This window comes from Onychostruthus taczanowskii, unplaced genomic scaffold, assembly GCF_017590055.1.
Source record: "Onychostruthus taczanowskii isolate IOZ18803 unplaced genomic scaffold, ASM1759005v1 scaffold24, whole genome shotgun sequence".
NCBI classification, from domain to species: Eukaryota; Metazoa; Chordata; class Aves; order Passeriformes; family Passeridae; genus Onychostruthus; species Onychostruthus taczanowskii.
The window spans coordinates 5714434-5730120 of record NW_024499684.1 but is presented as its reverse complement, the minus strand read 5'-3'; the positions used below and the strand labels follow the sequence as shown (position 1 = coordinate 5730120).

Here is a 15687-nt window from a genome sequence, read left to right as displayed (position 1 = left end):
ACAAACCCCACAACAGATTTATACAAACCATAACATATACGTAAATCTTACCAATAAAACCTAAATAAAGTTTTGATTAGTTTTTGATTTTTCCTGTGCACTTTGCCAGTACAAGCAATAGATTTATTTCTAAATCACAGTGTTGGGACTCAGATGTTAGCATCAGAATTTAAAATTACACACACAGCCCTTACACATTAACTCTTAATCATGTTCTATAAATTCCAATCAGAATTTCTACAGTGAGTTCTTGAAGTCCAGATGCAATAATGAGTTTCATAAAAGGCTTTGTAATCTGTTTCTCATGTTCTCCTTCAAAGTTCAAAATAAATCATACTCCATCCACAAAGCATCTCAGTTGTTGGTTTGTTTTTTTGGGTTTTTTTTTTTGTAAAAACAGCAATTTGTCATTGTGTGGCATGTTTAGCCACGATTCTTCTACAATTCTATTGGAATAATATCAACAACAGATGCAGAAAGGACTATTTAAATTTAAGGCATGCATTTTAAGCAGATCTAGGAATCAACTTGCCATTGAACTGGCATGCAAAGAACAAATCCTCCTCAGGCCAATTTTAACACCCTTTCAGTTCAAATTTCAAAGCCTACCAGGAATTCTGCTGTTGCTGTAATAACCCCTGTGCCATGCTCCACAGGCACTTCTCACTCTCATCTTCCCACAGGCACCAAAGCTCGAATGGCAAATCAGATCTGAGAGCTGAAAACAAAACAAAGCCTCCAGCAAAACCAACAGCAAACCCAAATGGTTCCTTTTCAGTCAGATCCAACCTCACCCTGCTCACTCCATGGCAGCCTCCAGATTGGCTCAGGGGAACCACAGAGGCAGCAACCTTCAACTGATGGAGACCTCTGATAATCTTAATTATTACATTACCTTCAAAGCCCTTTGAAAATCCAATTCCAACAGCAGGTGTTAAATCTTGGCATTCAGTTCAGGATTTGATGGGATACAGGTGACAGGATGGGAAGAGGTAGGGAATCAGAAGTGATGTAGCAAAGACAGGTGGAAGAAAGTAGTTCTTGTTATTTTAAGAATTGTTTACTCTTCCTGAGACACTTCTAAAAAGCAGGAAAAAAGCTGAACTGAAAACTTAAATTTCAAAAATGTTCCTCCACGGTAAGGTCAATAAATTATATTAAAAACAAGATATGTAACAGTGAAAGTTGCTACATTTTCTTTAAGTACTTATAGAAATTGTTTTACTTTAACACTATTTATATAATTCCTTATATTACCTACAGGCTTTCTATTAAAACCTCTTTTGCCAAATCATCTCATGGCAGAGCAGTACCCAAAAATGAAAGGGCACAGTGTGCTGAGCCCCAGGCTCTGCCCATACAAGGGAATGTTCTCCTTATTTGAAGCGAAAATAAAGACAAGAAAAAGAAACTTTTTCTCCATGTTGCTTCAATCAATTTTGCTTTTTTAATGACACTTAAAACTTCTGTAGCAGAGCTCCTATTCCACTGAGTCTAATCAAGTGAAAGGGCACAGTGTGCTGAGCCCCAGGCTCTGCCCATACAAGGGAATGTTCTCCTTATTTGAAGCGAAAATAAAGACAAGAAAAAGAAACTTTTTCTCCATGTTGATTCAATCAATTTTTCTTTTTAATGATGCTTAAAACTTCTGTAGCAGAGCACCTATTCCACTGAGTCTAATCAAGATTTTCAGCTGCATAAATCTAAGTATTTAGCCCTTTGTCTGCAGAGTGCTCCTCTGCATCCTTTTAAGCCTTGGGACTGAATTCCAGTCTCAAGCACGGCACAGTGCTGGGGGATTAGCAACAGGATCCAGAATATGCTTTATAATTGAATTCCCAACAGGTCTGGCATTCACAAAGCCAAAACTACACATTTTATTCTGAAATATAAAGAGTTGGATCTGCAGCTGCTGCCTCTCAGTTCGTACCTGAAAATCTGAGAGTGCATCTGCACTTGCAGGCTCAAACACTTCATGAGCAGCTGAAAGGCTGACAAATAATTTCTGTGTGAGCCCTTCAAGTCAGCCACTAACTCCATTCTGGGTGAAGCCAGAGTGAACTTCACTGAAGCACAGAGAACCAGGACTATACCTGAATTATTTGGCTCATCTGTTTATGTCAGGTGCATTCATCTAACAGAGGTCACTAATCTATAGTTTAAAAAGTGAAATCTGAATGATAAGAAATGCTGGCACCTTGTCAGATGCCACAAAGTTATTAAAAATAGATTCCTCAAAATGGTATCTCAAGTAAACACCTTAGAGAGGAAATGAAAAAAAACTAAAATTATGCTTTCTTCACCTTTGTGTTTTAAAGCTGTTAATAAAAAAAATAGCAACACACCCCTTATAATCATGATATGTTGCAAAAATAAGCCAATTGAGAAGAAGGCAGTGACTTTTTTGTTGACTTGGATGTTTTGCAAAGTTGTGATTAAAATTCTGCCAGTTTACCAGAGCCTACAACTGTCTGTACGCTCTTAATAAAAAACAAACTTGTCTTACATTTAACATCTCTCATAAAAAATACAGAAAATATAATTGAGTAGATAATCTTTAGTAATATCTTTCTCCAAGTATTTCAATTTCATGAAGTCTGTGTGTATACACAGCTCAAATAAGTCAGTAGAAGAATAACTTTACCAATTAACTGCTTTGAATAAATTTAAAAAAACCTCAGTTAGGTGCAAATGTGCTGCTATTTATTTGTCCATTTAGAAATTAGAACTGTTTCATCACAAGAAAAGAAATGTTATCCATCCAGAGTTTGATTATTCTAAAGAAATTAGCACCCAAGTGTGGATGGATCACATCTGATGGCAGCAACATGGAGATTATTTTACTGCTTATCTGTGATAATTTAGAACAGATTAAATAGAAATGGCACTGACTCAGAATATCACGTAATATCCATGTACACCTATTACTGATATATCTCAGCAGCAAAATAAATGGGCTATTCTTTCATCTAAGGAAAAGACAAACACTCTCTGAGATGGAAGAATTATCACATAACTAAGAAAAAACTCTATTTTTATGAATGACTTCTCAAAGTAAGCACCATTCAGGACTTTATTGATAACCTGATTTTGAAGAAATTTCTCTCTATTTCTACAGTCATATCACTTTTGGATGAGGAAAAGGCTGCAGCATACTAGAATATACTATTCCATTACCCCAGAGCAACTTCTATCTTTCTTCCCTTCTACTCTTCTGAAATGTTGTTTTTCATTTATTGGCTGCTGGATTCTTGTCATGAAACACTTTAGGTCGAAATGCAGTACTTTGTAACTTTAGGTTGAAATGCAGTTCTTTGTAATATTAGTTTAAATTTTGAACTAAAATTATTTCAATAGATGATCCAGATGCTGTACATTCTAAAATCAATATTATATGTGCATGGTTGGAATTAGGCTGCAATTTATGAAAGTCCTAGCCATTAGTTTTACAAGAAGGTATTAAAATAAAAAATAGCTTCATAGCCAGCATATGATCTCTGCTTATGAAACAGAAATACCATTTCCACTGTAGGAAGATATATCTTTTATACTGCTTTGGTTTTATGGTTAGTTTGCTATAGACAAAACCCAGCCCTTGGCCCAAGGAACTGCTGCTGGATGGGATGATCACTCCTGTTGGTTAATTAAATCTCATTAATGTTAACCAACAGGCTTGAATCTATTCTGTTGGACTCAAATGGAAAATGGGACCGTACTTGAGCATGTGAGTCCTGAAGGCCAAACTGACCCTGGTCAGGAGGAGCCTATTTGCCTGAGCCCCTCCTCGTTAGCCAGGTGGGAATATCTTCCCTGCTGGGACTCTGGAAGCCTCAAGGCCCCACGCAGCAGGAATGGACTCAGGAACGTGGGTGTTGCTTTTCTACATTACACGCTGAAATTCTTTCAGTGCTGTTAACACCTATGGTCTGGGGCAGAGAATGAAGTGCTTTTCCAGCAAACAGGAATCTGGTTTTAGGCTCACAAAGGTGAAACAGGGATACAGACCATTCCCTGCTGCTCAGCAGAGCTTTTCTCTTCCCAAGGGTGTTGAACAGACCGAAAACCAAACCCTGACGTTAAACAGGATGATCTCTTTCCTTGTCCCTACTGAAATAAGAATACACAGTTCAACCACCTCCACTCTTTCTGATACAGGGTCTTCAGCCCCCAGTTCTATGAAAGACACTGCTAATTTTGTAATTCTAATTTAAGGCTCATCATCTGTTCTGAAACTAGCATTAATTGGTGTAATGGTGGTAGTTTTAATACTTGGGTGTCTCAGCAAACTGGCAATACTGTCTTTTTGACTACACTCATAACAAAAACAAACAAGACGTTTTTGCTCTACAAACAAGATGTTCTTGCTGGGATTTTGTAATACCTTCATTTATTTATTTATTTGGTTTTTGACTCATCATAAATTTTTTAAGCGTACACTAATTTTGTCTCACAACTTCTACATTTGAGAAAATTTCTTCATGCTTTCCAATTGTATTTGAAAAGACAGCCTTCATGCTCATTTTGCAATCTTTCATTTCAGGAGTTCTATTTAAAAACATTTAATTGTGCTTTTCAGTTATACCCAGTTGAACTGCCTGCACATCAACGTATTAGGAGACAGAATAGGAGAAAAGAAAGGACAAGGACAGAGCACAATTTCATGCACAGGATTATGTTACAAAAACATCATGAAGATTTTTATCACTGAGAATACATCAGGTTTGTCATACACAACAAGTTAAAAAACCATTCAGAATGAGAATTTCAAGTGCAGGTTATCTGCCAGTGGGATCAGATTTCACAGCACATCAAAGAGCAGGGATTTGAAACAGGCCCAGCCACTCTTCTCAGTGCCACACAATGTAAAATGCAAGTAGAGAATTCCATGGTGCTGCACATTGAAGTCTGAAATTTCAGCTGTTTCTTTTGGCTCTTGACCAGGATTTAAGGGCTAAACTTAAATAAGGGCAGACATTAGTTTGTGCTTAATTTATACTCTTAGATTCCTTCAGGCTTCCCATCCCTCAGCTCAGGACATAGTATGTTGGTTCTTAGGAGTTTTTCTCAGGACACACACTTCTCATGCATTGTCTAGATGTTTAATTTTGGTCCTATCCTCCCCCTCTGCATGGCTCCAATCCCAAGAAATGCTGAGCATCAAGAGTACGGCTGCAGAAAAGTTCAGCCATCACTTTGATGCCAAAATAGGTCTCCACATTTAAAGACAAGATTAAAACCACTATGGATTGGGCTAAGTCTCCTAAGGAAATCTGTTATTTTAAAATTCCTTAAGACAACCCAAAGTCTTGAAAATTTGATTTTGAATTCAGGACTGAGCTCATGAAGCAAACTTCAGCATCTGTAAACTTCAGCATCTGCAATGTGATCGTAGCTATGTAAGAGAACAATATCAAGGAAAACATGTCTAGAATACACTGTACAACTGAACACAAAGGAAGTTATAACTATGGTCTAAAAACCAAAACAAACAAACATCCACTTTAGCAGCTGTATTTCCCCAGGTCTTTCTGCAAGTTGTTTGCAAAACCAGCTAATTAACTCTTAGTACAGAAGCAGCTATTTCCATTCTTTGTCACTTGAGCATATACTAAAGTTCCACTAACTTTACCTCATATTCACTCAAATTTAAATTGGAATACACTAAATAAAAAAAAAAAAAGAAAAAAAGTAGTTACTACATCATTGTTAGTAAAAACTTCATGTTTTAAGAGGAATGCACTGGGGAAAGAACTGTCTGATTTGACATCTTTGTCAAAAGATCTGCAGACAGAAAAGAGCTCCTGCAGAGAGCTGCTACAACAGACAAGGTACTTTTAGAGTACCCAAAGGAACTATTCCTCTAGAATGTTGGCATCTTCTTTAAAGAAAAATTCATCTTCCTTGTAAAGCCACCAATTCAATACATGTGTGCCAATAACAAATGCCCTATGGTAGCACTGGTGCTAAAGAATGGATTAATAAAATTAGAGTCTGATAAATTCAGTAACTAAGTGTGTGAAGAACAGGGTAGTGGGAAACAGGGGAATATTCAAATAGCCTCAGGCATATTCCTACCTATTAGAGAAGCAAGTTTCAGATATTTTTTTTTAGGTTTGTTAAGATTTAAAGTTGTTGCATTTCAGTGGTTGAATACTAATCAAATTATTACATGATTCTATAAACATATGTATTGACTTTCCTTAAAAAAATGCATGCACTTGTCCAATTGTTTGACATCCCTCACAGCAACTTATATTTTTGAAATAAAAGCAAAGGATGTACAACAGATTTTTCTCATTACACAGTAAAAAAGCCACTATTGAGCAAATTGAAAACAATCTTTTGACTTGTGCAATAAATATACAGTAGCTTCTTTGTACAGTCATGATCATCAACCAGCAGACAAAACCTCCCCAAAAAAATAAGACACCTGTCACAAACATCTTTGCTGAGAGCTTGTCACCAATGCAGATAGAGCTGCAGTCAGATCTAAACCAAAACAAGGCATGGCAAAGGAAGGAATTCCTGTGGGAAATGTAACTTCTTTCCAAGGCAGGTGAGTCCCACTAACACAGGAACACCCATGGGCTCAGTACAGAGAAGAAAAGATGTCCAGCTGGTCACAGCCGGTAGCTGAAATTCCAGCAAATCCCAAATATTTGTTGTATTGCACCTTCAGAAACCTAGCTCCAGCTTTGAAATGTTCCAGTCTTTGTCTACAGTGTCAAACAAATCAGATTTTACAAGTTCATTCTGTATTCAGGTGAGGAAATGAAGTAGTTACTCAGTTACTGTAAGTACCACTTTTGAGTCATAGTATTTCATTTTCTCATATCTAAAATAGAGATTAAACAATGTTTCCTCTCACTCCTACCTATCTTCTTTTGCTTATTCAGATTGCTGTAATTTGCAGTAAAAAGGGTGTTCCATGAGATGTACAAACAACATCTATCTTGGCTTTCTATCCTAAAATTTAGGATGATACATTATGTATCAGCTTATGTGTTTATCCTGTGGTTTGATTGGATCAGATGGAGCTGACACATTTTTTTCTTTCACTTAAATTCCAACTCTAGCTTGATAAATTATGCAATGATTTTTTTTTTTTTTTCCTTTACTGACATTTGCTGACAAATCTTGAGAGTAGCCAAGTACAATTTAGGTCTAAAAGTGGACTTCAGGAACTAATGGTTATGAAGAGCAATTTGGTTAAGAAACACTCTGACCGAAGCCAATGATAACTTTTAAAAGAACATACAGTCTTATTGCAATATCAGAGATAGTTAAGGAATGTAGAAATAATTTCCTGTTTTCAGTCAGAGAACTGAACAGGTAAGAATGTCCACAGACAATCCATGGGGATGGTTTCTACACATGCTACTAATGGCTGCTATATTTTTTTGTTGATTTTTCTCTTATTCATTGAAACCACAGCTCCTGGTTGTTCTGATAGTTTCATAGCTGCCAGAGTTCTCTAAGCTAAAAGCATTACATTCCAGTGACTCAAAAAAAAAAAAAAAGCTCAGAAACAATCTTGTAATAACAGAGCTTTGACATCTTCCCACAACCTCATGAATATATGTCACAGGAGGAAATGTAATTACTTCTGTCCTGTAATAATTATTCCATTTTGAAGGAAGCATATTAGCATATCAGCAGAAAAGATATGGAAAATTTCAGAGGGTGGTGGAATAGAGCTGTTTTTTAATACCTGACTTAACCAAGTGGAGCTGTGTTGGATGGTACAGCTGGTTCATCAAATTTTTACCAGGGGTTCTGCAATTTCAGCTTATTTTTATTACCTAGTCTTTATCCATTGGAGTTCAAGTATAAAGTGCAAGAGTCCTTGAGGCTACTTGCTTTTAGGAACAAAGAACTGCTGAAAAATTCCAAGCATATCTCCCTAAGTAGTCTGGAGCAGATAGAGAATATGCTGTCTGGCCAAACACAGTGTGACTGTCTGTCAGAAAACCTCATGTCTTTAGCAGCAAAGTCACTTCTCTCATATCTAATGCTGAGAAATCCACAGACAGCTTTTTTTTTTTTTTCCTTCTGAATGTTGTTACTTTCCAATTCACCACAATTAACAGAATTAATTAGTAGTTACAATTAAAAAGTTCCCGTACCAGGTTGTATCACCAGATTTGCTCTTGTTTTTATTGCTGCTGACCATAGCCACAGAATAAAACACATATTGGTAAAAAGGAGTTTTCAGCAGGTTTGTATTTACCCTCTGCTTGAACTGGATTATATGTTCTTTCATGCACAAAGGCTAAAGGTAAAACAAAGAGTCTCACTTGTGTGCTTAAGAGAATATCTGCTAAATCAAACCATTTCTGTGAAATACGGGTGCCTCCTTTGCAGGAAAACACAAAGTTTGGGTTTTGTTTGTATGCACACTGTCACCACAGACAATAGAGTTGTGCTTTGAACATCTCAAATACCATCAAACCATAAATACCAGTAAGATTCTCAGAGCCAGTATATGAGATGTTAGTCAGACAAAAAAAGCAAATTATTTAACTTAGGGAGTGACTACAGCAGCTGGCACATTACACTGCACCTATGCTGCTCCATCACCTTGGGGCAGATGAGAGCTCTGAAAAAAAACATGATTTGCTGCCAGCCTTCTCAGCCCAAAACCCATGTTTTCATGTGTGACAGGGCACACAAATGGTAGCCCAGACATTGCTGGTAGATTCACAACAAGGTCGAACTCCACATGTAAAAATTCAGTATCAAGAGTAGATTGTGAAATATGGATCTGGATCTGGACCCCACCTTGGTCCTCACTTCACACACTGAGTCTTGTTCTTCTACTTTGTTAACCTCATCCAGCATCTCTCACCTACCCCAGTCCATATTCCTGCTTGTTGACTGGAGGCTTTAATAATTAGTTTTGAAAGAACAAAATCATAATGTAATTCACGTCCAAAGAGACGTGAGAGTTCTGCTGGTCTGTGCAGAACTTGTGCCTTCGATGAAGACACTGAGAGGTGATGGCAAAGTCTGGCACACACGACTGAAGACAGGAATTTTAAAAATTGCATCAAATAGAATACATCACTGAAGAAAGCTAACTGGAGAAATTACCTGTGAAAATTCACAACCAAGTGCCACATTTTCGTGATGGAAATCAGAGCATATAGGAAAAATTTCCAGTCTGCACTCCACACAGTGACATGGGGGAAGGCTGCCATGTATCTGCCTGGGCCTTGCAAGGACAAAAGGTTTTCTGGGATATGAGATAAGTTCAGATGCATCAGACTTCTGTTTGCCCAGTGAGATGAGTTCTGCACACACCTAAGAAACTCTTTAACACTTTAGTTGCCGTAACTGACTGGAGTAATATTGTGTCTCTGCTGCTCAAACAATTCTGCCAAATCCTCTGTCTCTACATAGAGGCAATTTCTAAATGAAAACAGAAAATACCTCAATGGAATGTACAGATGTAGAGATGCCTGGATGCAGAAGCTATTGGCATGCCCAGGCACAACCTTATCAAGAATGATCTGATTCCCAAAAGGTCACAATATAGTAGGAATAACACAGGAATATGAATGTACTCTGTTGAAATATCTACACCAGAAATAATATACTGTTAGAAATGCCTCTGATAAAAGTCTGCCACACAGACATTCTGTTCACAGTACTATTCTACTGATTCAAAATCTGCAAAATCCCAAAAGTCTTTGGGATTTTAAGAGTTTGAGACCGTCATGTTAATTTAGATACGTTGCATTATCTTGGCATGCAAAAAAACCCAATAAAAACAAACTAACACCCCCAAACAAACAAAACCAAGCTCATTTGCAGACACCATGCAGGAAGATAAAAAATCCTTGGCAGAGGTAGCATGCACCAAACCACAGATTTTCATTTTTAGAAAGATTACAGAGAAAGAACCTATCAAAGTTATGGACATCACTGCATTGCCAATTTGAAAGAGCGTTCCCTATATTAGAAAATTAATGGGACTAAACACAGGTAAATGGGAATATATATCCCTTCCATGCTTCAAAGGAACACACCAGTATGATCCTGTTAGAAAATGCCACAAGTCAACATTCTTGTGCTGCACCTTATCTGTGGTCAAAATGTGAATTTCATTTACCAACAGTCCAGCAGTCTCTTCATTACATGTGCATACTTTTCATTCCATTTGCTTCAAGAAGAGAACCTGCCTGTCATCTCCTTGGAAGTGTTTATATTTTAAAAAAATAGAAATATCACAGTATGTTACATAAAACCCCCTTATTTCCTCTAGAAATGGAAACACTCCTCCCTCTTGCTGTTTTGTTTAATGTTTAGAAGTTAATTGCATTAGAGTAATTCTACTTTATGCAATTCCATAATTGGAGTGTGGAATAATCAGGTTCACTAATAATTTTCTCAAGAGTTATCTGTCAGCACCCATAACTCATCATGAAACCAATTATGTCACTTCTGGTGTGCCTTTCATGACTTTGGTGCCTGACAGAGTAAAAATCAACATGAGATTATTTCATGGTTCTGGGTAAGTGGCTCCAGACCCCTGTTAGGGGTCTGCCATTCCAGCTTTCACAACTGCATGATCCCAGTCTCATGAGTGTCCTCTGGTGAGCAGAAAGTGGACAGAAAAGTATTTTCAAGCTGGTTAATAACTGGATTGATTGGTTACCACGAAACACTGTGCTGAGTAACACTGATGAAATTTATTTAAAAATAGCATATACTTTTCTGAGTGTGCATTTGATAAAAAGGGAGTTTTATCTGACTTCTGGTCAGGTGGGAAAATCCCTTTTCTGCCACACAGGCACACACTCCTCCATTTTAATACTTGATATTACATATATTTTTATATTGAAATTACAAGGTCTGCAAATCTCACTTAAGGTACCACCAAGTTTTGTACTGCATCACACTATTGAATGTTTCAGTTCTTTGCCACTGGGAAGCTTAGAGATTTCTCTTTCTTTGAATGCTTCAGATCAGCACGGTTCTCACAGCAATCCCCCTAAATCCACCTTTTCAGTGCCAAGATCTTAATATGAATTGTTCTGAGAACTGTTCTGACAAATTAGATCTTCTAAGCACTTAGATTACAGATCCATCTGTTTAATAGCTGCATACCTCGTTCATTTTTTTCCTGCCACATTTAGCAATCTCCTCCTTTTCAGTGTCCATGAAATTAGGGTACCCACTGACATCAGAGAGCACACAGTTACCTGATTATTAGTATTTACATCAACCCTCATGTAAAATTTACACTCAAACTTTTACACTGCTATTTAGTATCAACCCATATACATGGAAAAACCCTAAGAAACAGTAAAATCTATTTCCCTGATGGAGATGAAGGGCTTCAAATCAACACAAGCTTTTCCACCAGCCTGAGTGGCCATACAAGCAAAGCAGACTGTGAGTGATTTGCAGTGAAAAATAAGAATGAAAGTTATAGTTTCAAGTGAAGCATTTGCACGTGAAACTGCCTTGATTACACAAGTTGACCAATGTAAAGAATATTCCCAACGTGGATCCCAGTGAAGAGAACTCCACAATTTTTAATTATATTCAAAGGATTCACAGGGAAATAAACAGATCATATTTCAAAATTATTAGCACATTCAAGAGGAAAGTATGTATAAATGAGATCTCCACTTCTCTTACCTTTGCAATGGTCTCATGCAGGCTGAAGGAGGGATCCAGCTCTTCAGTTTTTGTTGCATGTACAGGAAAAAGAGCTTCAGAGAGAAAGCTGGAATTCTGTGAGAAAGAAGAAAGGGGTTTTTAGGATTCTACACTGATTTCCTCCTTCAACTGGTTATTGAATTTTGTTGATAGATTGAGAAACCCTTCAAATCTTTCTTAAATTTTGATGATTACGACACTTATTTCACTGATCTCATTAACTGATTCCAAGCCCCCGAAAAAGGCAAAAAACCCCTAAGTAGCATGACTTTATTTCTGGAATGGCAGTTGTCTCTGTAATTATGCTTCCCAAAACAGCTAAAAATTTTGCCTACCAGGAGAAAAAAATAATAAATAAATCGACACAGCTTTATTCTGTGCTAAGCAGCAATCAGACATTTTATTAACTATGTTATGATTTAAGTCTTCAGGAGAAATGTAACCACAATAATCAAGGAATACTCTTTTATCTTCTCCAACCATCCTACTTCTCTATCCAGTGATACCATCTACATAATAAGGGATTTTTTCAACTCCCTAAAATTATATACTTTATGTTGACCACTCTTTTAACACCAGACAATCTAATATATCGTTTGTACAGAATGTTCACCTCTTCTTGTACTGTAAAAAAGGCAAGACATTATTTCCACATTTGTTGTCACAAGGAAACAAGAAACCAATACCAAGGAGTGGGCTGGAAAAAAAGGCAAAACAGTATAAAACAAACCTGTGAGCCTCAAAGGTGCCCAGATGCCTAAAGCAGGAATTACATTACATTGCTGGTAAATTTGCTTGTTGAATTTTTCTGTAAATTAACTCCTTCATGATCAATATTCTATCAGTATTTCTATGCATTTCTAGGAGATTATTTCTGGTAGCAAACTCCCACCACTTTCTAAATAATTAACACTGCATCATATAAATTTTTGTGTTCAGTGATGCATCTGTGTGTTGCATAACTTGTCACAGAAACATCACAAAAATAAATGAAGTAATTTTTTCTTTCAGAATTTTTTTTTTTTTGGTCTCAGGGAGAAGATGCACAAAGTCATTTATTACAAAGATAAAATACATACTTCAGCATTAACTCATAACTATTCATCTTTGTTTCAAGTTGCATAGCAGTGTACAGAGCTGTGCCATCTGACTGGGGGGCTGCTGAGGAACATCCTCATTTTGCTGTGGTGGTGCTAATGCTGCTCATCATCAGTCACATAAACACAATCAATAACTTAAAGAGAGTTGCATTATTTATATTCACTCTTGAGTATCTCACTGAGAGTCCTGGAAGGGAGTGACTACCAAATGAGATTTGCTACACAAGGTCAGATTATTGCTCCATCTAGGGAAATATCTTTGGAATGTAAAGCTTGGTGCATCAGCTGCCTGGAAAGCAGGGAGGCACTGCTCACCTGGCTTCTCTCCCACCCCAAACCAGACCCCACCTGGGCCAGGTGAACCAGCAGCCTCTGCCTTTGGAAGAACTCAACTTACACAGGCAACGATCAGCAAATGAAGCAAAACAACTTGGACATCACAAGGGATGAGTTGTTTTGCTCATGAGGGAATCAAGTCCCTGCTTGCAAAGATCCTGAAAAGGATTGCTGTTTGAAAAAACTTGCTGACATCTGAAATCATCTTGCTGTGCACTTGTAAAAGCAAGTGTTTAAAACAGCTGTGGCTGCCTTTTTTTTTTTTTTTTCCCCTCATAACAAGCTAAGGAACTGTTAGAAATGCCAACTTTGTTTCTTTAGCCTTTTGCTGTTTTTCAAGCACTATGCTCACCAGAGGAAGTTGCATGAGCTTCCCAACTAACAGAAGCCCACTCTTTATGCCAGGGAGCACAAGGCAGAGAGAGGGTCCAGATGATGTTCCAAGAGCATCTCAGCATTTAACAGCAAGAGCAACACCTTCCATGAGCTGGAAACAGAATCACTTCTCTGTTGTTGTTTCACCAAGCTCACAACAAGTGAGTGCATTTTGGCTTTTTTTGAACAGCAATTTGCTAAGCAAATTTCTAGTAAATGCACACCAAGAGAAAGACTTGCTAATCCAAAAGCATTAAAAAGTATTATTCCTTTATGCTTTTCAGCCACAATAGGAGGCACAGCTGCAGTTGTTGTCCTCATTCTCTCCCACACTCACCTCCTAAACACAAATCATCACCTCTGCTCCAGCCAGGCATGAGCAGCACCCTCACCTTGTTCAGAGGGCAGAGTCTTCAGTGCATTGTGAATGCTCTGGAGATGGAATCAAATAATGAAAAAACCTTCTCAAGGTCAGACCACTGTGAAACATCCTAAAATTTAGGAGGCCCAACTTCCAGCAGTGCTTTGAAAATTTCTGCCTTTGCCTTTCATCACGTTCTGTTGATTTTTCTTTAAGTTCATGGCTATCCAAATCGATTAAGAAGATTTTCTCTTCTGATACGAAGTTAAGTTTTATCAAACAAACATTACTATCTACAAAGGACCACCCCAATAATCCCTGAATTCTCAATGAAATTATTTGGTATCTCTATGAACTCTTCAGAAGAGAAATGAACAAGCACAACACGTATTTGGAAGTGAGATTCCTTTGTCTCGTGTTCCTTTTAGAATGATCAGTTAACCTGGTCTTTTCAATACTCATTTAATGAAGCATTCTGTGAAATTAGAACGACATTGATGTTCTACTTTTCAAATAATGGGTCACTTCTGATTAAACTTCGATTGAACATCCAACTTTCAATCTTAAAACAAATTGCCTCCTTTTCTTTTTAATTTGAACCCAATTTCCTGCTGCCCTCGGGTCTTGTGACAGTAATTAATTGATTTATGAATCAATTAAATAGAAATCAAAAATGCAGGCTAAAATCTCTTAAAGCCCCAAATCTGGCTTACTCTTGCTTATTTATGATGGACACTTGCACTAAAATTCACTTCTGATTTTCTACACTCATTTTTCTAACTTATCCTTCCTTAACTAATTAAGAGAACAAAATGTTTCACCATCTAAAGGTACTAAATTCACCATCCCTTGTGTACTGTCTTCTACTTTCAATTTATATGCCAACTTTCAACCAATGCATTTTAAATCACGAATAAAATCCCACAGCACTACTGGCTATTTAATGGAAAACAGTAAATACCAAAACATGCTTTAGAGACATATTTTGCTGTTATTACATAAAAAAGTTTTTAAAATATATCAAATTTTGCCACACATAGTCTTAAAACTGAAATTATTTCTATAAATACATGTTAATTTTTTTACAAGCTGAATCCACGAAAGATTCTGTTTTCCTGACAATTACTTGAGAAACAGTAAAATTACCAATTAGAGAAATTGTGAATTTATGTACTCAAATTATGTAGGTAACAATTCCTTAATATGGTCTCATTCCACACCCCAAACTGATTTTTCTTGCCTGTTGAATGTTCCCCAGCTTTTACAAGAAGACCTTCTGTTCTTGACCTGGTTAACAATACACAAATATCTCCAGAAATAATTTTTCTGGGGCTGGTGGGGAGGAGGGCGAGGTGAGGTTTTTTTGTCATTTATTTGTTTTGAAAGTAACAGGCAGTGGAGGTTTCTCCACCCAGCAACAAAGATGCTCCATCTGGAAAAACAATCTTCAGATTAAAGTTCTTTATCCCGTTTGACTCCACCCTTGTTAACATTTGTCAGAATTGTCCATAATCAGGCCAGCATTGCCCTTCAGCACTTCACAATATTTATGGCACCAGTTTTACATTGCACAGGAGACAAAAGAAGGCACCAGGAAAAGTAAAAACAGAAAGGAAGCAAGTGAGAGCAGAAATCCTTCTGAAATTTGTACAGGTAGGCAAGAGGTATAAATGTGCTAATCTTACACTGCTAAAGCCTGCAACGCAAATACACAAAAGAAGGATGGAAACCAAGAGAAAAATGTTTATTTTCTTCATACAGACCAAAGAAAAATGTCTAGAAGGTGAGAATTTAGGGGTTGCTTTTGCTTCATCAGGACTGACACTGTGCTCTGTTACCTGTCCA

At 37.2% G+C, this 15687-nt stretch overlaps 1 protein-coding gene across 1 annotated transcript in view; it reads right to left on the bottom strand.

Annotated features, from left to right (window-relative positions):
• Positions 1 to 15687, bottom strand: part of NAALADL2 (N-acetylated alpha-linked acidic dipeptidase like 2) — a 218059-nt gene that overhangs the window by 43415 nt on the left and 158957 nt on the right. The window contains exon 11 of the mRNA XM_041406077.1: positions 11650 to 11745. Coding sequence (XP_041262011.1) covers positions 11650 to 11745 — 96 coding nt within the window. The remainder of the gene's footprint in view (positions 1 to 11649; positions 11746 to 15687) is intronic.